The 26835-nt window shown below is 48.2% G+C and overlaps 1 protein-coding gene across 7 annotated transcripts in view; it reads right to left on the reverse strand.

Annotated features, from left to right (window-relative positions):
• CDK8 (cyclin dependent kinase 8) overlaps window positions 1-26835 on the reverse strand; it is a 152038-nt gene that overhangs the window by 12148 nt on the left and 113055 nt on the right. Inside the window, exons 13-14 of one of the 7 annotated variants that reach the window (XM_033409442.2) lie at window positions 20153-20247; window positions 18157-19336 (exon numbers count right to left, since the gene is read on the reverse strand). The exons of 1 other annotated variant lie outside the window; for it this stretch is intronic. In XM_033409442.2, coding sequence (XP_033265333.1) covers window positions 19273-19336; window positions 20153-20247 — 159 coding nt within the window. In that variant the 3' untranslated portion in view covers window positions 18157-19272. Of the gene's footprint in view, window positions 1-17897; window positions 20248-22570; window positions 25248-26835 lie in introns of those variants that run through there. 5 more of the 7 variants (XM_033409443.2, XM_033409441.2, XM_033409440.2 and 2 more) reach the window with 5 other exon arrangements.

The following is a 26835-nucleotide window of genomic DNA, read 5'->3' on the forward strand; positions in this document are numbered from 1 at the left end:
CAGGGCATGTTTAAAAGTGCCCTGCAGGCCCCTCTCCGTGTCTCCTGGCCCTGCCCCAGGCCACGCATGAGAGGGCGTAGGCCCCCAGGCAACATCCCCACCCCCTACTTCCAGACCCGGCCCCAGAGACCCACTTCCAGTCCTGGCGAACAGCGAAGTGGGGTCCAAGAAAGGAGAGGGAATAGGCACCTGGCACTGAGGGCTTTCCACCAAGTCAGATACGCAGGTCCAAGTGAGGCCCTTCTGGGGAGCCGGGGGAGGCTTGTTGGCGGCACAGAGACAGGAGTCTTTGAGAAATCACAGGGATGGTGAGAGGCAAAGGACTGAGGATACTGGCGGGGTCGGGGGGCAAGAACAAGGTGGACACCAAACCACAGACAGTGAGTGTGACCTTGAGCACTAACATACGTCGAGGTTAGATTAACAAACCAATGTCATGTTACTAAGCCAATGTTTCATGTACATTAAGGAGAAGAATGAATGATTCTGGGGAATTCACTTGTGTCCAGCTAACCTCATACTTCATTACATTTCTTGCTAGATCGAAAGGCTGTGGGATGAAAGAGTGTCTCCATTTGGACAAGAGGATGATTTAGGCTTCCTCTCATCTCTAGACAAGTTGGGGAAATGTCAGCCAGATGAGTTATCCACACCACATACCCCTCACACCTACTGCGCGGAGCTAGACACTGAAATCACAAAAACGGATCAAACACGGTCCTCGCCTTGGAGAAACTGGTGAGTGAGACAGCCTGGTGAGTGAGACAGCTGTGTAAAGAAGTGATGATGATACAGTTTGATAAATGCTGTAACTGAGTCATTTACAAAGTGCCCTGCTCCACAGTCCAAGTGGGTAACTTTGTAGCTGGTGGAAGAACATTACATTTTCAACATCAAGGTGGAGGGAGGTCTCTATACTGCTTCACCACAAAGATTTATATCAATTCTACATTGTCCAAACTCCTTTTAAGAATTTACAGGAGGACACTGTGGTCATTCTGATCCAGTTTGCCAGTGACATCAACTTGTGGGGTACGGGAAAGATGTCGGTGGTAGACCGGGATTCAGAGAAACCGCCAAAACCTAGAAAAGCTATGTCAAAACTAAAAGATGAAATTGAGAAAGGAAAAATGTAAAGTCTCTACCTGCATTCAGATGTGATTTTAAGAGAGGTTCTGTGACAATGTTCTAGAGGGTTTAGACATCTACAAGGTCAGCGTAAACCAGTCTGACTATAGGACCGCCACGTTGACTGGGGAGATTGGCGGCTACAAAGCTAGCAGTGGTGTCCAGAACAAAGAAGGTACTGGTTCCACTCTGCTCCATACTGATTAGACAGCTTCTGGAATATTGTGTTACTGACTGAAGGTGCTCAACCAAGGTGGCAAAGAGTCCTTGAAAACTGAGAGGTAGCTGGAGGCCCGAGGACGTGGCGCCGGCCCCATCCTGGAAGCACAGAAGCCCCCAGTGAGACCCAACCCTATGTGTAGTCCCTGCCTGCCCCCGCAAGAATGAAGGGGCCCGTGCGGGTGACCGCCCTTGCCCCACGAATGAACGGGATCTAGAAGTTGTTTTTACAGCTGCGCGCTGAAAGCTATTCTGATACTATTCTGACACTGTGAGCCAGGAGCTCCTTTTCTTTCCCTACGTGGAGGGACGGCTGACTTCTTTCTGCTCAGGTCTCCTGGGTATTTTGAGGTTTCCCCAGACCGGTTTCCTTAACTTCATTTGGTACCCAAGGCTGGCTGCCTGCCTCTCTCTTCCAGCCCCCATTTCTGAAGGTCAGGCTCTCCCCACCAGGTGGAGTCGCTTGGATAAGCTGGTCTGGTGTCGGCGCTGCCCGGCTTGTGCACACCTGTCCTGTCCATCCTCCCCAACCTCAGTGGCTGCTGGACCTGGATGCACCAAGCCCCCATTTGATCTCTAAATGTCAGCTTCCCTTCTGCCTCATTCCTGCTCTGGTCAATCCCCCAACACATGCAAGGTGCATGCTTTTGTACACACACACACACACACAGCACACACACTCCTACTCACAACCGACCGACCCCCCTGCCCTGGGCTGTGTCCCCAAACCCTCACATTCAGAAGGCTTTCATTTATTGTGCCAAGGGGTAAACCAGGGCAGACGGGTAAACAGTTCTCTGCGGCAGATTTCAGCTCAGGAAGAGAAACAATGCTGTTGGCTCAGGAATATCGTGGAAGGGATTTCTATGATTCTATGGGGGGAGTTAGACCAGGCCAGTGTCCCCAAATCCAGCTGTACAGCAGCTTACCGAAACGCAGCTCCCAGGGCCTGCTCCAGACCTACCATGTCAGAACCCAGCATGGGAGGTAGGAATCTGTATTCTCAGCAAGTTTGCCAGGTTATTTGATGCAGCTGGTCCTGAGACTGGCATCTGAATTAGATGATCTTGCCTCTGAAGATCACATTTATGCTTTTTTATGATGCCTCTGAGAGATCAAGATACTGTTCAAAACGTTAGGGCTTCAAAGGCTGCGTTTCAGAGCCGCTTGCCCCTGAACGCTGCCGGCAGAGTCAGCACTGCTGCTCTGCCCTTTCAGGGATGCGGCTGCTGGGATTACTTCCTGCTCACATACCCCTGAAAGGTCAAGTGCACGAATGCCAGACCTTGGCGAAGGCTGCCCCGCCAGAGGCTGGGGGAATTCCCCTGGGGCGTTGGCATGACCTTGCCTTGTGAGCACAGCCCTGGCCAGGGCCTGCCTCTGCCAGCGCTGGAAACAGCCCTGAACATCCGCTTCCCTCCTGAACTCGTGAGCCTGCGTGCGAATCCTCAGTGCCAGGGCCAGGAGCCAGCACGCGACAACTGTTCCTAATCGTGCAGGAGATCAGACCCCACCTCCACTGGGAGAACAGCCCACACTCCTTTGTCTCCCAGCCTGGCCTGGGTTTGCCTTCTCCTTAAAGAAAAAGAAATTTTGAACTGCCATCGTTTCGTACTTGAAATTAGCATCTCTCTATAATTACATAGACAGATCGATACAACAGGCACATAAAATGTAAGTGTAATGTATATATATTTCTATCTATTTATCTACCTCTCTTGTCTATGACGTCTAACAATGATCTGGCCAGTTCCTAACCCTTCCGTCAGGAACAGCCACTTTTTTTCAGCATGTCACCTGACACAAATAAACATTTTCTCATCTCCAAAAAGAGGCTAGAAACCGCATCACCCATAGTCACCGCAGACCGATTCTACTTGTTTCATTTCATCCCACGATACACTGAGATTCAGATAAATATACACAAACAAACAAGAACACACTGCATTAACCTTGGATTAAAAAGGACAACCTTTTATTGAACGAGCCCCTAACAGATGCAACAATACCCGTGACAGCCTGCACACTGGGGACGGAAAGAGGACAGGCGAGGAGGGACATCCAAGGGCTTAGATGTCCTTGGAGCTCTCCGTGGGAACGAACGTGCGTTCAGAAGTCAGAAAACCCATGACAGCTGCTCAGGGCCTCTGATGCCCATGAAATCCACCCTCCATCAACCCGGGGCCTTGGATGGGATTTATGCAGGAATTTGGAGGCAAGACAAGGATTTTCTAATTATCAAAGCAACACACCCAGGGAGTCAGAGACTCTTTGGTGCTCTTGGAAAAGCAAAAGGACCTGCAGGAACATGCTCACCCACCCTGGGCAGGACAGGGAAGCGTGGGCCCCCCTCCCTCTCTGGCCCTGCCCACGGGCCCTGGCATCTCTGGGGGGCCCCGTCGTGGGCCTCAGAGAGCACTGGGGGCGGGGGTCGCAGGACGCGGCACCATGTCACTCTGTCAGGGGCGTCGCTGGTAGAGAAGTCAGCCGAGCAGAAGCCCTGTCCCCCTGGTCTTGGAGGCTCCTCAGCACGTCCTGAGGCCGGGGGAGTTCGCAGCCCCACGGGGCCCGTGGATCACGCTTGCTCTTGGGGGAATCACCTTTCTGTTTGTCGGCGGTGTTATCAACCCGATGTGTGAGTCACTGTGCGTCAGATGCGTAAGAGGGCAGCAATGGGACGTTGGCTCCTCGCCACTTCCTGCCGCAAATCAAGCGCAGCGTGGTGGAGGCGGATGATGGTGTGTGGACGGGACCAGCCAGTCAGGCGGCCGGTGCCACGGGAGGGCCCGCAGGAGAGTCCTCTTGCCCTAAAACATCTTTCTCAACAGGACACCGTGGTGCCTGAGTTCCCGCCATTATAGTTACTTCTTCAACTGAATTACGCCATAAAGCTACTGCCCAGCTGGAAGGAGTAAGGAGTTAATGCAGCAATTCCGTGAACAGTCGTCTAGTCCCAGCTAGCCTGTAGGATGAGTTAAGCAGCAGAGAGGAAGGGCAGGGGAGCTTCGGCGGAGGAAGTCAGGACCACTTGTGTGGCTGGCAGGACGCCTCCCCCTGTACCTGCTCAGACGCGCAGAGACGGAGGGAGGGCTCTGGGCCACTGGGGGTGGGGGGAGGGGAAGGGGGGAGAACGCGGAGGGAGGAGTAAAATAGGTCGTAATAGGCTGGGGGTCTTGAGCATTAATAATGTTCATACAAAAGTGAGGTCACAGTGGACTCTAGCCACAATTTCTGTGGTTAAAATGAGATGGAGGCTTTAGATCCCCTACCACATGTATGCCACAACTAAGAGTCCACATGCCGCAACTAAGAGTTCACGTGCCGCACATGCCGCAACTAAGACCCAGTGCAGCCAAAATCAATCAATCAATAATTTTAAAAATGAGGTGGAGGAAATGCAAGTAGACTTGGTCCAAAAAGCAGCACAAAATCATCATCAATAAATTGAAAAACAACTTGTTTCCATCCCCAGGAATCATCTGTTGATTGTTATGCTTAGGATCTGAACAAAAGAGTACCGCAGATTCCATGTCTGCCTCCTTCAAAGCTTGCCAATCAAAGAGAGACACATAAGCAGGACACAGAGAACAGGGAAAAACACTTAAACTGGATGGGCTATGAGGTCATTACAGCACGTGTAACTCTGGAATGCACAGCTGCAATGCGCAGCACGGCTGGGAAAGGGCAGTGCACGGACCAGTCAGTCAGCTCAGCCTTCATCTAGTCCCACAGCCGTCAGAGTGCCGGCCGGGTGCCGAGCCCAGCGCCAGGAGTCTTGAGGTGTGTAAAGATGAAACAGACACGGTCCTTACTCTCAAGGAGGTTACCATCCAGAGGAGGTTAGACATAACACGCGATGGAGTGGAAACAGCACAGATATGAAGGCTGCCATCAGAATTCAATTTCAGAGTGCCACTCTGAGCAACTGTTTCATCTTCTGTAACAAGGAGTAATAGTATACACCTCCCAGGTGTAAACCTTGTGTAAACCTTGAAGGAGCTAATAAAAAGTCTTAATGCGATGAATGATCTAATAAATGTTAAGTTTTCCTCCTTCCTTTCACAAACGTCTCTAATGCAAGGCAGAAAGTGATGTGTCACAAAAGAAAAGTGTTCTGAGAGCTCAGAGAATGGAGGTGCAATTACTTACAGCTGGGGAAGCTCAGAAAAGAGTTCACGGAAGAGGTGGCCTTTGAACTTGAAGATGGGTAGATTTAGAAATGGAGGAACAGGAGACGAGGGGCTCCAGGCAGAGGGACCAACGTGGACCAAGTTCAGGGGCAGGTGAACGCTGGCACGGGAGATAACGTTGGGACGTGACCAGGGTCATCCATTGAGGGCCTTGATGTGTAAACCTCAGGTGTAATCAAAGGTATTTGAGCAGGAAGGTGAGATTGGTCAGAGCTAAGCTTTACAATTATGAATCTTAGAGCTGGGTTTCTTATCAATTGGAGAGGAATCTTACCAGTTCTAGAGGCCAGAAGGTACGCCAGTAGGTACTGGTGTGGAGGTGCAAGTGAATAGAAGGTAGCTGGGAGATTCCACAAGCAGGATGTGTGGGTGAAGAGTGCAGAGGAGTCCTATGATACTGGAGCCTGAGAGGCTGGAAGGACAGAGCCCCTTGAACAGAAAGAGGAAATGCAGACAGCGGAGAAGATGACGATGTCAAGCTGGTGGATTCTATTCTGGACTATTCAGAAAGGACCTGCAGGCAGCTGAGCCATGGCACTGGAGCTCAGGAGAAGTCCCGCGTGGAAGTGTGTGCTTTTGAGTCACCAACGTCAAGGTCGATGGAGCTAATGAAGGGAAAAGACGTCAGAGGTCAGAGCTCTGGGACGAGGTCATCGTGGGAGTGGGGGAGGAAGAAGCAAGGGACAGTGCAGCCTCGGGGAGGCCACAGAAAAGAGAGCCCCTGGCAGAAGAGGAGGGCACCTCTGGTCACTAGTGACCGATGGTGCAGAGACGCTAAAGAAAATGCGGAACAAGAACGTAGGCTTGCGATTCAAAGCTCATCGACAGTAATTCTTTCAAACTCCATTCTTGTGGATGAAATTTTTTTTTGCTTTTGGATTTTGCATGGATAACTTTCGTAACAACAACAAAAATTACTAATGATCCTGACCAGGTTAAAACCTCTCCAATTGTAAAGGCCTTGGGATGGCACAAAGTCAGGAAGTGTAAGTGATGGTTGTAGATTGCTCTTTGAGACGTTTCATCACCAAGAGGGAGAGAAAGATGGGTCAAGTAAGGCAGAGTCAAGGGAAGGCTGCAGTGATGTCCCAGAACCCCCCTACTTTGGGGACAGCTGATTATTACATTTTCAGGAATTCCATGAGCATCGTGTTACAACTGGCTTGAAACAGTCTCACAATGGGAGTGTTTACACTACAGACATTGGCAAAGACTACAAATCAGCCACGCCCCCTCACCCCCGCCTCCCTGCCCCCCACCGCCAATTGTTAAGATGGGAAGGCGAGCATGTTTCTACTGGGTAGATGAATAGGATGCAGGAAGAGATTGGAAAGTAGGTCAAGGTAGAAGGATAGGAGGTGGGCCAAGGGAGGGGAAGCACTTCCAAGGTCTCGTGAGGCCCCAGGTGTCACTAGGGCAGGTGGGGATACGGAGGTTATGGGGGATGTGGGATTGTGAGGACAGGATGCTGGAAGCATCATCTCATGGACTTGGATGAAGGAGTGAAGATATCCCCTAACCCACCTGACCCAGCTGGTGGGCCAGTAAGCTTCAACTCCACAGCTCAGCCAGGAAAGAAATTAGGCCAACCTGAAAAACAAATTATGCTTGAAGGAAAAATACCTTTACCTGAAGTTGGAAAGCCACGCCTTCACTATGGTGTGGTATATCCTTGGGTTGGTGTGTCTAATGCCTTAGAAATGTCATCACTGTCAATGTGAAGGCTTGTGGTGGAATCTCTGAGCTTATAGGACACCTCAGTCCCATCACCAGGAGTACGGTCTGAGCGAACATGACCTCACATATAACACGCTCTGTGTTTTCTTACTTAGGGGAAAATGAACAGTCCAAAAATCATCAGAATGTGAGGCTAAGATGGGAAACTTGGTTCTGTGGAGACTGGACCCCTAAATCCAGATTGGAAGCATCTTTTCTCAGATACAGTGTTTGAGATTTGCTCTTTCCTGATACTCCCATGACACATTCCTTGACCTTTCCGAATTTTTATTTAATGTTAAAAGGAGTTACGATAAAAGTACATTTTATCCTAAATATATTTAACCTACATGGTAGGTTTTATTAAAGCGTAGGTTCACACACACACAAAGAGAGTACAAGGGGGGTGCAGAGAAAGACAAAAATAGAGAGACAGAGAGAAGGACAGAACAGAACACACTTGGCAGCTCTCAGGCCAGGACCCAGCTGTGATTTAAGAGCTTTCTGTGGGACTTCCCTGGCGGTGCAGTGGTTAGGACTCTACACTTCCACTGCAGGGTGCATGGGTTCAATCCCTGGTCGGGGAACTAAGATCTCACATGCTGCACTGCATGGCCAAAAAAAAAAAAAAAAAGACCTTCCTGTAAGGACATCACATCTCTCGGGTCCCCTTGTGGGCTGTTGAAAACAAAGGGATTTCACGCCATTTCAGGGCCGATTGGAGGAGAGAGCTACCAACTGCTTCCTCACTTAAGATGGCAGTCCCACTTGCAAATGTCAGAAATGTCAGACCAGACAAACATCTCCGGAAAGACATCCTCAGGGCAGCTGAGGGCACTGGCTTCTGTTCCCGTCACATCAATGATGTCTTTTGACTACACGCCTGGCCCTCTGCTGCTGAGATCTCCAGCGGGGAAGTCTTCCCAACTCTATATGATACATCGTCTGGCCCATAAATGAAAACCTGCTTTTCTCTCCTTTGAGGATAAACAGTGTCATCAGTGGACGGGGGAGGGACTTCCGTTCTCAAAGTAAGACAGAGCCCAAGATCTTGGGCTCAAAAGGGACGGGTCATCCTCTTTGATTGAAGGTTTAAATTAAGGAGACTTTCACTACCAGCTCAATGTGAATGAACTCGGAAACGTGACACTCTGTGAAAAGAAGCCAGGACGACATTTCAAAGAAAGGAATAATAGTCATAACAGAATCTGAAAAACTGCGAAGCGGGTAATAAGAGTTTCTCAGTGTGTCCATGCCACTGTCCCCAGCGGGGAGAAAGGGAGGGTGACTTGGTGTCTGACCTGCTTGGCACTCTTATCGTGAACTAATAATTTGCTACCCTGGTTTATAAAGGGGTGTGAGTCTGTTCACCAGGATTTGAATAGATCTAGGCTGTAAGAAAACTTCTGAATCTATTTCCCTTTAAAAGCAATAAAAGCGATGGTTAATATGTACGGAGACTTCACCCCGTGCCAGGCACTGTGCAAAGAGCTCTGAACACAAGGTCTCACACTTCAGGGCAGCGCTGCTGCTTCCTCCACTGCTTCCACCATCATCTCATCACCCCCATGTACAGATAGTGTTGCGGCTTTAAGAGGTTGAGGAACTTGCCTAAGGACAGCAGCTCCTAAGTGGCACAGCTGGGATTTGAGCCCGGGGTTTATTTGGCTCAAAAATCCAAGCATTTAATCACTTACTGAGACCGTGAGGCTCAAGGAGCTGGATGTGAAAGATGCAGAATAGACAGAGACCTTCACAGGCCAGAGTTCAGAGCCCCATTCTGCAAATGAGATTCCGTATAACCTTGGACAACCACTTTTCTAAGCCTCGGTTCCCTTGCTTGTAAAGTGAGGACTAACTAATAAGCTAGTGGTATTGACCTCGAAGTTACTGTGAGGATTAAATGAAACAACACTCACAGAACACCTTGTTCATAGGATGCTGGGCAGGTGCTGGCCCACTGGGTCAGAGTCCTGGGTCTCTCTCTCCGCTGTTCATTCTCTTATTCATGCGTTCATTCATCTATTCACTCATTCATTCATCAAGTTACTAAGAACTTATCATTGTTCCAAGAGCTAGGGATACAGCATGAAAAGACAGTCCTTAACTTCAAAAGTTTACAGTCTAGTTAAGAGATATGCAAGTAATGAGGTTCTGGACCCAATTCCAATGTGTGGATGGGAGGTTTCCCCCCCGACACCACCAAGCAATTCTCTGGACAACAGCTGAGTGTCCTATAATTCAACTGAATTCTGACCCTATCTGCCCGGAGATGTCTGCGTTGTCACCTGTGCTTCTGACCGACCGGCTATACATCAGAGGTTCCCACAGCCCCCTCTTTGGGTTCAACTAGTTTGCTAGAGTGGCTCACAGAACTCAGGAAACCTGTTTACTTGCTAGATTACCAGTTTATTAAAAAGGATATTAAAGGATACAAACCACCAGCCAGATGAAGGGATACAGGAGGGTCAAGTCCCCAACGAGGTGGCACATGGAAGGGTTTGGGTTCCCCAACCGAGAAGCTCTCCGAACCCCATCCTTTTGGGTTTATGTGGAATCTTCATTTTATAGGCATGATTGCTCAAACCATGATTAAATTATCAGCAACTGATTCAATCTCCAGCCCCTCTCCTCTCCCTGGAAATCAGAGGGTGGGGCTGAAAGTTCCACCCATTTCCTGGTTGGTTCCCCTGGCAACCAGCCCCCATCCTAAGTACCTTCCAAAAGTCACCTCGTCAACCTAAACCCAGTTGCGGTGGCAAGGGGCTTATTATGAATAACAAGATACCCATTTCACCTTGATGGCTCTGAAGCAATTTCAGGAACTGAGGACAAGAGACCAAATATTGTAACAAGAGATGCTCGCATGGCTCTTACTGATCAGGAAATTCCAAGGTCGTCAGAGCTGTGAGCCAGGAACCATGGAAGAAAACCACAGTAGAGATGAGAAATATATTTTGGTCATCTGAATGACCAAATGTATATTTCTTATAAATCACAATATCATAGCAAGAAATTCTACTGTGACAAGATCATTGCTGTAACCGAAGTAGGAGAGAGTGTAGGAGGAACGTAGCAGAGGGAGCCCCCAGGCATGCCTGTAGAGCCAGAAAATGCTGAACAGAAGAAGGCTTGGCTTTGCCCGGAGGCAAGACCCTTCCAAGGAGAGAGAAGAGCATGTACGGGGAGACAGAAGGAGCTAGACCAGTCTGCAGGAGCACAATGGTCAGAGATCGCTGAAGGGCCATGGAGCAGTGATGGGGGGCGAGCTGGAGGGAGAAGGGTCCAGAGCATGGACCACAAAAGTGCACCTGAGGGTGGACTCCTTCCTGTGGAGTCCTGTGGTCACTCCTTCCTTGTATATTTTCAACTTCTACTCCACTGGCTTTTCCTCAACAGCCAATGAAGTTTGTCAAGTCTCCCAATATTTTATAAAACAAACACTTTGATCCTACACCTCTCCCTACCTACTCACTACCTTCCTCTCTCTTTCATGTCACAGCCAAACTGCCTGCTGACTGTCCACATTTCTTTCCATCTCACTCATAGCTTGGCCTTCTGCCATCAGGCTCTGCCACCACGTCACAGCAACCACCTTGGCACATAACAGCAACGACCTCCCGCTTGGCAGTTCCAATGGCCTCTTTCTTGTCTTCATCATGTTTGACCTCTAGGTGGCACTGGACAGTGTTTGACCATCTTTCTCTAACATCTCCCTCATTGGTCTGCTTCTCCCCACCACACTCTTCCTGCTTCAGCTGCGCCATTATTTCTTGGACCGTCATTTCTCAGCTCCTATGAAGACTTCCCGTTCTCCACTCATCCCTTTCATAACCTGCCCCTCTGCGTTCACCCTCATTCACCCCTTAGCTTCAGCTGCCATCTATGTGTGGATGACTTTAAACCACACATCAAGTCTGGATCTCTCTCTTGAATTTTACTCTTGGGTATTCAATTTCCTTTCAGACACTCTACTAGAACGGACCGTTATAAAACCCAACATGCCCCAAACTGAACTCATCTTTCCCTCCCAAACTCACTCTTCCTTGTATTCACAATCTTGACAAAAGTCACCACCAGCCACCCCGTCACCCAGGCCAGAATCCAAGGAGTCCTCTTTGCCTTTCTTCCTTCTGTTATGCACACCCTCAGACACATTCTGTCCAGTTGTACCCCCTTAATGCCTCTCATCACTCTTCCCTCTGCATCATTCTACGCCACAGAACAAAACTCATGGTGTATCTTATCTGAATGATGGCAATAGTCTTTTTTTAAATACAATTTCTAAAGGTGACTTTCCATTTATAGCTATTACAAGATATTGCAATTACAAAATATTCCCTGTGTTGTACACTACATCCTTGAGCCTATCTGACACCCAACAGTTTGTACCTCCCCTCCCCCACCTCTATATTACCCCTCCCTCCCCTCCCCACGGGTAACCACTAGTCTGTTCTCAGTATCTGTGAGTCTGCTTCTTTTTTCGTCTTATTAGTCTTTTGATTGGTTTCTCAGCCTTCAATCTTGCTGTCCACTCCAATCTGTCCTCCTCCCTGCTTCCAGAGTAATATTTACAAAACACAAAGCTGAGTATGTTTATTACAGCTTAAAACTATTCAGCAATTTCTTTTTGTTTATAGGATATAACCTAAGTGCCTTAGTATGTGGTATGAGACCCTTCAAGCTGTACTGCCACCCACATTTTCACTTCCGGACATGCTCTTCCTGGAACCTTAGGTTTCAACCAACCACTTGCATTTCCTAGAATCTGTCTGGCTATTTCCAGCTTGTGAGATTTTGTTCTTCTGCCCACGCTGCCTAAAATTGTTTTCTCTCCTTTATTACTCGGCAAATCGTTATCTATCCATCTTTCAAGACTTGGATCAAACACCCTCCAGCCTGTTCTCCCTCTCATGGTTAGAACCAACTTCTCCATCCTGTGTACAGATCTCTATCTGCAGCACAGGCAGAAGACTTCAGTAATTTTCTTGGTCAGCTTCCTTGAAATATAATTTACATACAACAAAGCTCACCATTTTTAATTAAACAATTCAGTGAGTACTGACAAGTGTATACAGTTAGGTACTAACAGCACAATCATGAGAATATTTCCATCTCTCCAAAAGTGCTCTCATGCCCCTCTGTATTCAATCCCCCTACTCCTACTGCCTGACCCGTGGCAACCTCTGATCTGCTTTCTATCACCAGAGTTTTGCCTTTCTAGAATTTCACATAAGTGAAATCAAATAGTCTATAGCCTTTGTGTCCAGTTTCTTTCACTTAGAAGAATATTTTAGCAATTCATCCATGCCAACACACACATCTCTAATTCATCCTTTTTCCTTTCTGAGTAGTATTCCACTGTATGGATGTACCACAATCTGTTTATCCATTCACAGGTTGATGATCATTGGAGGTATGTGCAGTTTGGGGCTGTTATGAACAAAGTTGATAAGAACATTTGAGTGCAATCTGCTGTGGACATATGGTAGGAGTGAAGGTCCTGGATCCCATGGTAAGTGTATATTTAATGTTATAAGAAATGGTCAAACTGTTTTCCCAAGTGACCGTAATGTTTTTCATTCTGACCATCGGTGCACAGGAGTTCCAGTCACCCCAGATCCTTGCCACAGACGTTTTACCTTTAGCTATTCTAGTAGGTATCTCATTGATTAGTAAGGTTACAGCATCTTTTCACATGTTCATCTGCCACACACACATCTTCACTTATAAACATACTTTAAATCTTTTGTCCATTTTATTAAAACATTGGGTTGTTTTCATTTAGCTGTATGCATTCTTTATCCATTGTGGATGTAAGTCCTTTGTCAGATACATGTTTTGGAAATACTTTCTTCCAGCCTGTGGCTTGTTTTTTAATTTTTTAGCACTATCTTTGGAGGAGGAGAAGTTTTAAATGTTGATGAAATCTAATTTATTAATTTTTGCTTTTTGTGTCCTATTTAATAGATCATTGCCTATGTTAGGTCACTAAGATTTTTCTCCTGTTTTCTTCTAGTAGTTTTATAGTTTCAGCTCTTTTGCCTTTTATTTACATCTGTGTTCCATTTCAAGTTAATTCCTATCAATGGTATGAGATAAAGGTGTGTATGTATATATATATATATATATATATGTGGCTCTCCAGTTGTTCCAGCATCATTTATTGAAAGATTATTCTTTCTCCATTAAACTGCCTTAGTAATTTTGTCAAAAATCCAATGGCCAGTTATCTATGGGTCTATTTTGGAGTTCAATATTCCGTTTCATTGAACTACTTGCCTGTCTTTACGCTGATACTATTTTTTTTTTTTTTTTTTGCGGTACGCGGGCCTCTCACTGTTGCGGCCTCTCCCGTTGCAGAGCACAGGCTCCGGACGCGCAGGCTCAGTGGCCATGGCTCACGGGCCCAGCCGCTCCGCGGCCTGTGGGATCTTCCCGGACCGGGGCACAAACCCGTGTCCCCTGCATCGGCAGGCGGACTCTCAACCACTGCGCCACCAGGGAAGCCCCGCTGACACTATTTTGACTACTGTTGCTTGTAACCAGGGAATGTGAGTCCTCCAAGTTTGTACTTCTTTTTCAGAGCTGTTTGGACTATTCAGGGTCTTTTGCATTTCCATGCAAATTCTTGAAGCAGTTTGTTGATTTCTATTAAAAAAAAAGCTCGCTGGGATTTTGATTAGTATTGGTATTGCACTCAATACATACATGTCAGTCAATTTGGGAAGAACTGACATAATTTTAGTTGAATATGTGAACTCCTTCTACATATAAGGTGCTTAAACCCACTCAATTTTTATAGCACTTGATAGTTTCTAAAGCCAGTTCATATACATTATCCCATTTGATCCATCACATAACCAGAGGAAAATGCTGGCCTCACTTTGCAAATGAGAAAACTGAACCTCAGGAGACGTGACTCGGGTCAGCCGGTTGGGTGTGTGGTGGTGCCAGTTGGCCTGGCTCTTTCATTTCACGTCGACAGTATATGTGATGCTTTATCCTGTAACTATTGATCTGGTGTATCTAAAATGCTGGCATGTGGACCTGGGCAGAGAGGACCTGGCAACACAGCAAATTCAACCCTACACTTTCGCTCCCTCTTACTTGGGTTAAGTAGTGGCTGGAGACCCAGTCACTCTGCTTCCAGACCAACCATGGGGAGCTGGTCCAACCATCTTGTGCATCTCAAATAGTCGGGGAGCTTTAAAAATGCAGATGCCTCAGCCTCACCTCCAAAGTTTGGATTCAATTGTTGGGGGTAGGGCCCCAGTATTAATATTTCATAAAAACTCCAGAGGTGACTCTAATATACAGCCAGGTTTGAAAATGGCCATTCTGGTGTTTCCAGGGAAAGAAAGAGCAGGAAAGTCAGGAAAGATTTCTGAGACTTGGGCAAAGAGTGAAAGGCCTGAGGGTCAGGGGTCACCAGCATAACTGGCCCTCTGATCAGAAGGGAAGGAAGATGACAGAGCTGGACGGAAGGTCTTGCCAGATTCCTTAGCAGAACCCAGAAGAGATACTAAACACATGACAATTCCCCTCCGGGGACTGATCCCCATTCCTTTAAAAATATCCTCACCCTCAGTGAATAATAAGAAATTCAAGTCTCATAGAATCAGATAAATTCCTAACAGGAAAATTCGTCTAATTTTCTTCTCTCTCAGATAGGAAAACCAAAGTCCTCCGAGGCTACCGGCTGCGTCAGCACTGTGCCCCCCGCCTCACCCCACCCCACCCCGGGGCTGGACTCCCCACGCACTCCTTCTGCTGCTCTGTGTAGCCTGGGCCATCCGCTCACATTTTTATGGGGAGGTGAGGCCTCCTGGGGTGCGGGGCCGATTTCTGGGCCATTCAAGCCACTGGCTTCCAAGTCGTGGTGTATCCAAATCACCAGGGAATTTAAAATACAGACTCCTGAGCGCAGCCTAGAAGCCAGATCTCTGGGGTGGAGACTAGGAATTTGACTCACACCCTTCCCTACTCTTCCTTCGCTCCCTGTGGGCCCATTTTGTCTTGCTTAGTGTTTGTGAACTCTGGAGGGTCTGACACTGGAGTATTCGGTAACCCCTGGGTTTGGTGATCACCTGTGAATTTTACTTGTGGAAACATCTCTGCCCCCATGTGCAATTAGGAGTGAACAACACTAGATTTATAGCCTGATACAACCAGGATTTTCTTCCTCATTTCCACGAGCTGAAATACAAACTGAACATAGCAATCATTTTAAGGCCACGGAAAAGCTGATGCCACGACCAGAGCTTTGGGCAACCACGGAAAGAGCAGGACCCGCCCCAGCACCCAGGCATCTGTCCTGCAGGGTGGGTGGGCACTGCCCAGACAGTGGGCATCCGGGCGCCCCCAACCCTGCAGGTTCTGGGACCACCAACCCCTGCCCAGGCACAGTGCTGGATTCCCAGCCAGTACCTGTGGGTGACCCGTCTTCAAATTCCTGCACTGCAGCTGCTCAGTGGCACCTCTCAGGTCCTCATCTGCAAAAGGGGGCGCTGGCGGCTACTTTATACAGTGCTTGGGGCAGCCCTGCCTGCTGAGCTGAGCTGTGAGGCTCGGGCCATCACAGTGTCCCTCTGTGCCTGCCCTTGAAACCGCCTGGCTAAGGGCCCTGGGGTTTGCGTATCACAGAAGCAAGAAACGCCACCTCCCCACACCAGGCTCGACCGAAGTAGGTCTGACCCCAAGGAATGCCCACAGTCTGCGGGGAGAGAGGTGGGTTTACAATCCATTATAACGCAGTGACTTGGTGCTGAGCTAACAGGCGGGGAGGGTGGGGTGACCAGGGTCAGGAACAGAAGTGCTAGAAGTGTCTTCAAGCTCCACCAGGAGTTTTAAGGCGAAGACCAAGGGCCAAGGGGTCGGCATGCTGGGCAAGGGTGCCACGTGTGACACAGGACAGGGTGTGGGAGCTCAGGAGGTACGGCCGCTGGACTCAGGGAACAGCCAGTCTCCACCGGACCCAACAAAGGCTGCTGGAGAGTGGGCGGCACCAGGAGGGTGGCGTGCTCTCATTTCCTCCGCAAAGCAGGCAGATAACTGTTCAGTGGTAACCACACGGCCCGGGGAACACTGGCTGGGAGATGGCTGGGAATGCAGAGGTGAGCGCGGGCCAAGGGGCTGTGACAGCGTAGGAGCTCTGTGACCTGTTCTTTGATTTGTGGACCTGGATCTTGCCCAAGGGTTACAGGAAAGGGTTCTCTTGACAACCACATTAGCCCAAGGGAAGGCCATCTAGATTCCGAGCAGCTGGCAAAACCCTCTGCATCTTTGCCTGATTCTGCGCTGCCTCCTCCTCTCCCGGCCCGGATTCCAAGTGCAGAGCCTCAGCTGGGGCCACACGCTCCTTCCTCTACTCCCCTCAGAAGCCCTGTAGGGCAGCGTCTGTATCTGACCCTCCTGGAGGCCAAGGTCCAATAGCCGTCCCGGCCTCTAAGCGACGGACTCCCACCTTGGTCCTCTGGCCCACGCCTCTCCGGAGCTCTCCCTGCTCCTCAGGGACCCTTCACCACCCCCACCCCCCCATTCCCGGCCACCCCCAGGGCCCCTCCTCCCCGCCCCCTTCTCCATCCCTCCCCAGCCCCGCCCCTCAGGCCTCAGTAGCTGCTCCCCCGACCCCACGCCGCCCTGGGGAGCCCAGGGGCCCCCTTTCCTCCAGCTCCCACTTCAGGGCGGTTGTTGAAGCCCGCGAGCACAAAGGGGAGACACAGGACGCGGGGCCCTGGCCTGGAAGTGGTGGCGCCAAACCACAGCCCTCACACCTCTGCCCGGGCCTCGGCCGCCGGGAACCCAGCCGCCCCGCCGCCGCTGCATCCTTCGTCCTCCGCGCGCGCGGCGGCAGCATCCTTCCCGCGGCGGCGGCATCCCCCATTCTCCGCGCGCTTGGCGGCGGCATCCTTCCCGCGGCGGCGGCATCCCCCATTCTCCGCGCGCTTGGCGGCGGCATCCTTCCCGCGGCGGCGGCATCCCCCATTCTCCGCGCGCTTGGCGGCGGCATCCTTCCCGCGGCGGCAGCATCCCCCATTCTCCGCGCGCGCGGCGGTAGAATCCTTCCCGCGGCGGCGGCAGAATCCTACCCGCGGCGGCGGCAACCTTTCCGCGGCGGCAGCCTCCCCCATTAAACGCGCGCGCGGAGGTAGAATCCTTCCCGCGGCGGCGGGCTCCGCTGAGCCGCGCCCCGCACTGTCCTCTCCATCAGGTCCCGGGCCCTCGTTGGTCCCGGGTGCAGCCTCTGTAGGTGCTTTGTTGGTGACCGTGAGAGTGTTCAGCTTTGGGAAGAGAAAGTGGAGGGTGTAACCGTGAGTCAGGACAGCCGGAGGAGCCGGGCAGGACAGCTGCTTCTTCCTCTTTCCTGTCCAGGAACCAGCCACTGCGTCCCACTGACTACACCTCCTTAACGCTTCTTTTTTTTTTTTTTTTTTTTTTTTTTTTGCGGTACGCGGGCCTCTCACTGTTGTGGCCTCTCCCGTTGCGGACCACAGGCTCTGGATGCGCAGGCTCAGCAGCCATGGCTCACGGGCCCAGCCGCTCCGCGGCATGTGGGATCTTCCCAGACCGGGGCACGAACCCATGTCCCCTGCATCGGCAGGCGGATTCTCAACCACTGCGCCACCAGGGAAGCCCAACGCTTCTTTTTAATGCGGTAAAATATACGTAACATCAAAGTTACCATCTTAACCATGTTTAGGTGTACAGTTCAGTGGCATTAAGGGTATTTTCCTTGTTGTGTAACCATCACCCGCTCCGTCTCCAGAACTCTTTCCATCTTGCAAAACTGCAACTCTGTCCCCATTAAGCATGAAGGCCCCATCTCCGCTGCTCTCCAGGCCCTGGGAACCACCATTCTACTTTCTGTCTCCAGGAATTTGACTTATAAAACAAGAAAGAAAGCAAATTGCCATAGAGCTTTTATTGACAAATAAAAGTCAGTAAGTGGTAACAGTATAATTTTTTGTGAATGAGGGAGGAGTGGCTGGATCTGGGAGCCCAGGTCTCCATGACCTTCACCTTCCCTGGGGGGCTCTGTGCTGCCTTGGAGGGGGCTCACCCCTTCACCCCAAACAGCAAGGGGCCCAGTGCTGGGGGACAGAGCGCTGGACACATCTTCTGTGCTCCCTGCGGCTGTTAGGAATCACTGGGTGATCTTATGCAAAGGCGCAGTCTGTGTTCTGAACAAGTTCTAGGCGAGGCAGACCTACTGGCCCAGGGACCCCACTCTGAGCAAGGCCTCTCTCCACCTGGGTGAACCTTGCCACCCAGGCCAGGCAGGACCTCTTTGAGGTTCAAAAAGGCCAGGCCCGATTCCTTTTTTACTTTTTATTAAATCACCTGATATATTTTTTAAAATGAAGAATGCCAAAGCAGTTACAAAAATATTGGCGTATTTTAACAGTTCACAGTTTAACAAATCAACAGATTTGTCACGCCTGCACAGATACAATGCATATAATTGTGCCTGTCACAAAATAATTACTGCACTAAAAAAAACAGATTAATTCCTAGGGCCCGGTGGGTGTGAGGAGTGGGGATGGGATGCAATTTTAAGGTTGTGGGATGAGCATCTTCCACTCTTGTCAGTTTCCTCTGGGTCTGCGTGTGTAACTTCACTGGGAAATAGTGTTGAAGGGTCTGCACTGGAGGCTCCTCAGGGACCAGGGGGCCCAGCGGTCCTGCAGGCTCCCGGGCACACACCTGGTGAGCGAGGCTCGGAGACGGAGACCAGAGGCCTGGCCTTTCCAGCGGGGCTGCGGTTGTCCTGGTCCCGGTTTGGGGACCCTCTCTTTCCAAAAGATTGTCACAAGCCATGTCTACTTCCTCCAGAAAGTCCCGACACTCTTTCATCCGCAGAGGTGTGGGCTGACTCTGGCCTCCGCTGGACATTGCAGGCCATGTCACAGCAAGTGGGAGAGATTCACTTGGAAACCTCCGGGAGGGGGCCTGGGGGCCATGCGGCAGGCACTCTCCAGGGGCTGGGCGGGGTCTGGCGCACATCTGGAGGATGATTTCAGAAGCTGAATCCAGCTGCTCTAAGGCTTCCCAGCCCCTCCGTGGGCCTATTTCTCAAGCCCCTGGTGTTTACAAATGGAATGACTTTGTGTTATAAAATTTCTCATTTTAGGAACGGATTAGGACAACATTTCTGTGAATAAGAAGCTAGTTTAGCACATGCAAAATATTATTCGACTCGCAACACAGACCACCTTCCCCTCACCCACCCAACAAACACACACACTTATTCTCCTTCATCCTTGGAATCTAACACGATGTCTGGCTGGCCCCAAGGAATGAATGAAGTTTTAAGGGCAGCCCTAGGAGACTCTAACATCACAGCCGCTGTCTGTCTTCAGTCTTCACCTTGCCGACTGTGTGGGGACAGGGCCCTCCTAAACCCACAGAGGGGTGCAGGCATGTCAGGACCATGGGCCAGGGTCATCTCGCCTGGTCAAGACTCCATCAGGGTGCCTGTCCTCCAGGAAACACCTGGTCCCGTTGTCCTGTTCGCTGGCTGTCCTTGTCACTTAAGCAAACCTGAGCCACAGCACTAGGGAAATCAGTCCTCTGTGGGCGCTGGAGCCCAAGGTGCTCCCCCCACAAGAGCTGGGCTTGCTGTGAAGACCTTCATTCACCCACATCTGTAGGTCTGTCTTCTCCAGGTCACACGCACCATGGGCACTGCCGGCTCATGACTGCCTGCTCACCCCCCTCTCTCCAGCCAGGACAATTAGAGCTACCCGGAGTGTCCCCATATGGAAGTGTCCGGAATCCTTCCCTGCCTGCCCATCCAATTTCCCAGGCAGGGCTGAGCAGACTCCTTAGTAAATAGGTTAGCATAATACCAAACTCTTTCAGCATTCAAACCCATTTTCTCCCAAGCCACAGCTCACCTGGCTGTGTGATCACCCTTTAGACTGCTGCTTTCTCCCATCCTCGGGGCTGGGAAACAAATCAAGTGCTTCCTGGTGGACTGAGAAGGTGGGTTCTGTGTAAGGATAAGAGCACCATTTAGACATAATCAAGGATCCAGAAGAGACTTCGGCTTGGACAAAGACAGACCATTTCTAAACCTGTCACTGCTGTCTGAACGTGGTGGACTCTTCCCACAAGGCTGCGACTGTGCAGCTCGCAAAGAAATCAATCAGCCTGCAAGTGCGTGTAAAAGGGCTTTCTGCCCAGACAGCACGCTTGTGGTGCGCCACCAAGAAATGAATGTTACCTCTTTCTCCATGTAGAGCCGGACAGTTTCATAAACTCTTAGGGGCATGAAATAAACACAGAAGTTAAAACAGGAAAAAAAATATATTCACGAGAACAAAAGCATGTGAACACATTTTGAATCATCTATTGGTGTAGTTTGATTTCCAATTGGTATATGATAAATATTTGCTAACATTTCATTAATGAATATGTTCCTGCGGAAAAGAAGCACCTCTGTAAATAATTGGTAAGTGGAAGACGCAGCAGTAATGAAGGACCGCAGACCCAGCTTGCCCAGTATATGTCAGTAAGAGTACTTTCTATTACAAAGAGCCAAACACCAACTTAACATGGCTTCACGAGTAAGGCTAGGGCTTCCCTGGTGGCGCAGTGGTTGAGAGTCCGCCTGCCGATGCAGGGGACACGGGTTCGTGTCCCGGTCCGGGAGGATCCCACATGCCGCAGAGTGGCTGGGCCTGTGAGCCATGGCCACTGAGCCTGCGCGTCCGGAGCCTGTGCTCCGCAACGGGAGAGGCCACAACAGTGAGAGGCCCGCGTACCACAAAAAAAAAAAAAGAAAAAAAAAGAGTAAGGCTATTTGTTATGGAATTTGCAAGTCCAGCGAGGGGACAGCCTTCCAGGGTGGTAGATCCACCTCCAGCCCCCCGGCTTCTTGTGGTCTCTGCTCTGCCATCCTCGGGGTCAGCTTTGTCCCAAGACTGCTGCCCCCCTCTCCACTGACTTAATGGAACAATATGACATCACTGATTCACTGTGGAGGTAAAGATGCCAGGTCCAGAGGCAGCTGGGCCTCAGTGGAATGCTGGCTCTGCCGGAGCTGTGCATCCTGGGTAAAATGTGAACCTCCTAAGCACCAGCTTCCTCATCTGGAAAATGGGAATAATAATAGGGTCTGTGGCCTAGGATGGCTGTGAGCATTAAATGAGATGGTGAGATGGTGGCTGACATGAACAAGGCACTTATAAATGTCAGCGCCCACTGTGTCTTTACGGAACGTATTCAATGCTCACAGAGCGTGGGGCATCGTGCTGGCTTACGGAGACAAGAGCCAGGGAGAACACAGGGGAGGAAGTAGGTGCCCTGCCCTTGATACCCTCACCCCCAAGACAGGAGCAGGAGTGGGGACCTGACGGCACCTGGTGAACAGTGGACAGAGAAGCAGGGAAGCAGGGGGGAAGGCGACACTGGCCTCCAGGGCTGCTTTCAGGCTTTTGGGCTCCTTTATGTTCGGCACAGACAAACCAAGTACAGCCAGACCTCAGAGACAGCACGGGTTCTGCTCCAAACCACCAAGAAAGGGAAGATCACAGGAGAGCAAATCACATGAATGTGGGGTTTCTCAGTGCATGTGAGTTAATGTGTACACCATACTGCGGTCTATGAAGTGTGAAGTCAAATAGCATTATGTCTAAAGAAATGGACATGCCTTAATTAAAAATAATTTACTGCTGAAAGATGCTTACCATCGTCTGAGCCTTCAGTGAGTCACAGTGTTAACATCAAAGATTCCTGATCACAGACCACCATAATCAGACGTAACACGTAACAGTAACGAAAAAGTTTGAAATATTGTGAGAATTGCCAAAATGTGACCCAGAGACAGGAAGACAGGAGCAAATGCTGTTGGAAAAACAGCTCTGACAGACCTGACCAACACGAGGTCGCCACAGACCTTCAGTTTGTAAAAAACGTAGTATCTGCGAAACACATTAAAGCAAAGTGCAATAAAACAAGGTCCGCCTGTACTGGTATCGTGAAATTAGAAAAGCAAAACCCTCCTACACTGTTGCTGGGAATGTAAATGGAGCCAAATGTAAATGCAGCCACTATGGAGAACAGTATGCAGTTTCCTTAAAAAACCAAAAACAGAATCACCATATGATCCAGCAATCCCACTCCTGGGCATACACCCGGAAAAGATGAACACTCTAATTTGAAAACATACATGCACCCCAATGTTCACAGCAGCACTATTTACAATAGCCAAGAGGTGGAAGCAACCTAAATGTCCATTGACAGAGGAATGGATAAAGAAGATGTACACGCACACACACACACACACACACACAACACACACACACAGTGGAATATTGTTCAGCCTAAAAAAGAGTGAAATATGCCATTTGCAGCAACATGGATGGAGCTAGAGATTATCCTACTAAGCAAAGTAGGTCAGACTGAGAAAGACCAATATCATATGATATCACTTATTTGTGGACTCTAAAAAAATGATAAAACAAACGTATTTACAAAACCGAAACTGACTCATAGACATAGAACACAATCTTATGGTTACCAAAGAGGAAAGGAGTGCAGGGGAGGGATAAATTAGGAGTTTGGGATTAACACACACACACTACTATATTATAAAATAGATAAACAAGAGCCTACTGCAGAGCACAGGGAACTATGCTCAATATCTGTAATAACTTAAAATGGGAAAGAACTTGACAAAGAATATATATATACATATGCATAACTGAATTACTTTGCTGTATACCCGAAACTAACACAACATTGTAAATCCATTATACTTTAATTAAAAAAAATAAGATAAATTTTTGTTTTTAAAAAGCAAGAAAGAATTTTCTTGACTCAAAGGGACCAGAACACCCTTTTTTTTTTATCCCAACACAAAGGAACACAACATTTTCTAGGATTGGAGACAAAAGCAACCACACCCTGCTCAAGCCCAGAGAACCTGTGTGGTGCAGAGCCACGCGAGGTAACAGGAGCAGGGGAATTATGTCCCTGGTTATTTATTCTGGACGATGTTAGGCAAGTACTTAACTGTGCTTGGAAATGTTCCATGCTTTTAGTAGATAACGAAAATCAAAATTTTTGATATTTAAGCAACTTCCCCCAGGAAGAGAAAAAGCAATGAAAATCTATTTTAAATAACCACAGAAGTGAAGACATTTGACCTTGCATCTACTGCTCCCTTCTCCCTGCTGCCCGATGCCCCTTATCCTGAGTTCTGCTCAGTGGGGTGTGGGGGGGGAAACGTCGACTAGAAACTGTAGCTGTAAACATCATCTTTGTAGATGAACTAGTTAAACTGACGTTTAACCATCAAATGCCCCCTCTCTGCCTGCCGCCGTGCCGGGTGCCACCCCTGGGTGCCAGAGTCCTCGGGGAAGCACATCAGGCTGGGTACTGCTCCTGTGAAGCTCGCAGAGGGTGGGCGGTCCACACAGACAGCTTGGGATTCACAAGCGGCCCTGGAGTCCTCCTGTTTGGACCTGTTACTCTCCACGCTCCCTGTTTCATGCAGGAAAACCCGAGCCCCAGAGCAGCAGACTGATTTGCCCCAGTGCTTCCCCAAGAGACCAGCACAGGTCGGAACACAGTTCCACATTTCTTCCTCCAGAACTTGCCATTCCCTTGGGCAAGGAGCAGACGGCCCATTTTCAGTCTCACTCTGGACCACAGGTCATCATTCAGTATAAACTACTGTGAAAGAAATCAAGTTGTAAAGGAAAGACCGCTGGGCATCTTTTCAAGTTGGCTTGATAGTTACAGGATGAGAGAGGATGCTGTGAACGCACTGGCCCCGGGCACACTTGCCCTTAAGAATGGAAACACCAGAGCACCGAGGAAGTGCCATTTGTTAAATTATAGTTTAAAAAATTCTTTCTTTAAGAATGTGAAATCGATCGCATAAAATGAGTCACCGGTGTGGGAGCGGGTGACAGGGCTGGTAGGGCTCTGGTTAATGTCAGTTGTCTGGCTGGTAGGGGAAGAACTGTGCTGGAAAGGAAAGCAGGGATGCTCTTTAGGGATAGGAATGTGTTGGAAGAAATGCCTTTTAAGCCCGGGCATGAAGAAGTTTCTGGCCCAAGCACTCAGCTCCCCCTACCACCTTGCATCAGAGCCTCCAAGGTGGGGAGCTCTCGAATTTTCCTCAGAACTAGCAGTGTCATCTGCCAGCAAGATCAGCAGCTGCTTTTCTAAGTAAAAAGGAGGAGGAGGAGGAGAAGAAGAAAGCAAGCAAGCAAGCCAGAGAAAATCACTGCATTAAAGAAGGCAGTGAATATTTTCACTGTGTGGAAAGGATATTTCCAGCACATCTGGGCAAGAACTTAAACCCTCCAAGTGGTTAATCTAAGATTCTCATGCTTCCCAGGGATGTTTTATTGTGTTACTTCCAAGTTTTATCACTTTACTTCCAATTTGTATCCTTGGGGATGGAACAAAAATGATTTTCTGAATCATAGGAAATGATTCAAGCTGGGTACAATTTGATATTAACCGAGGGTATTCAGGAAGCACAGATGAACTTAGCAGTTTTTCATAGATTCTAAAATGGGATTCAAAGTGGCAAACATTATTTTTTCCTCCTAATTCAATAAAGTGACAGAACGAGTTAAGTTATTAAAGATCTGACACCCCACCAGGATTCCGCAGTACTGGGGTAAACTCAATTACTCTTTCTAAATAATATAGCAGGGGAAAATGAAAGCATTATTGTGACCATGCCCAAGAATAAATGAAGAAAACATGTTTAGTTTTATGAAGAAACTCAGTCCTCAAGACTTATGTTTTCGTAAAACAAACAAAGAAAAAACAGTCAATTGGATTAAAGAGATTCTTTAATCCTAGATTTCCTCCTAGATCCTACCGACTTGCTATTTAAATTGCCTCGCAAGCATGTGTGGCTTAGGAAATACCTACCTACACTTTGTGCAGTCAGGATGGTGGTGAGAAAGATGACATTTGCCTTTGAAAACTGTCCGTGTGCCGAAAGGCTCAGGGAAAATAAAGCTGAAAATATGAAAAGAAAAGTGAGCACGCTCACCCAGTCCAAACCCGTGTTAAGGACATCGTGCTTGAATTAGTAATACGGGTTCTGGTGGCATATGCAGAAAATTGGTGCACTGAGTTTTCTAATATTTTATTCTCTGAATTAACTTCCACCTTCCAGCAAAGGAAAATGCCTGGAAATATATTTAAGAGTGCTTATGGTATTACATACTTAGGAAGACAATGATGGAGGACATTACTGCTCATGCCTAAATATAAAGTGAGGTCGTCTCTCAATATTATCACTCAAAATAGAAGGAATCATCTGATAAGCAATATCTTAGAAAGATTAATTGAGGTAGGCATTGGTCTAAAATAGGATCATCGGATTTGACAAAGAAAAATCTGTAGTTGGGCATTCTGTATGCCCAGTTAAATCTGAATTTCAGATACACAACATTTTTTTTTTTTTAGTATAAGTATGTTCCAAACAATATGTGGGGCATTTTTACACCAAAATGTATTTATTGGTTACCTGAAATTCAAGTTTAAGTGGACACCCTATATTTTATCTTGCAAGCTGAGTCTAAAATGACCTTAAAACACTAGTTTTGGATGATTATAGAGGTCATTTGATGGAATGGATTTTGAAAAACAGAGACAAAAAAATTGAACAGGTTTAGTATTTAGTAATTATTCTTGGGGCTGTGACACTCGATTACAATTGTTTATATTGTTAACAATGCTTATAAAAATCACTTACAAAAGCCACAAAGTAAGTGTTTTACATGTGGTGATCACTAAGTGAAAACAAACAGAAAAAAGACAAGCACAGAAAGGCAAGCCATTTCCTTGTGGCCTGCGTAAAATTTCCAGAGAGAGCAACATATACTGAAAGTCAAAAAGGGCCGCGCTTCATACAACTTTGATGATATAAAATGATGTTTTAGGAAACTCAAAAAGAGATAATAGCAAGGACAAAATTACTAAAGCCAAAGACGCATATAAGTGATTGAATAAAATTATTTCATGTTAAGTGAGAGCAGGAAAAAGCAATATTCTAAAATCATGTTAGTTTATCTAATGTGTAATTTTACATACTTATAACTGAAAGCAGATATTTAAGCATTCCATCTCCATCTCTTAAAGGATATCTATATCAATGTCTAAATCGCTATCATCCATCTGTATATCATCTATCTATCCATCTAAGCTTTTCCTTTTTTAATCTTCTCATTGGGAAACTAGAGGATCCCATTATATACCAGACTGCCTTATGTTTGGTCATGTATGACACAGAGTACACAGATTTTAGGAAAATGTACGGACTGTCTTATCAAGCTCAAACTCACTTATATCATGATGCTAATAAAACTTGTGACTCTGCCTAATGTTTGACCCACCTAACAAACTGTTTCCGGGTGTGACCCCTGCTTCCAGCCAAGATGGAATAATGGGACCAGGTGTACCCTTCCCCCTTAAACAATTCAAAAATTGGACAAAATATATTTCAAAACTGGTTTTCAGACATCAGACAATGGACAGCACAAGTACTGTTTCCCCAAGAAACAAAGTGAGTCTTACTGTTGCATGAGCTTACTGCTTGAAA

Source organism: Orcinus orca, chromosome 18 (genome assembly GCF_937001465.1).
Source record: "Orcinus orca chromosome 18, mOrcOrc1.1, whole genome shotgun sequence".
NCBI classification, from domain to species: domain Eukaryota; kingdom Metazoa; phylum Chordata; class Mammalia; order Artiodactyla; family Delphinidae; genus Orcinus; species Orcinus orca.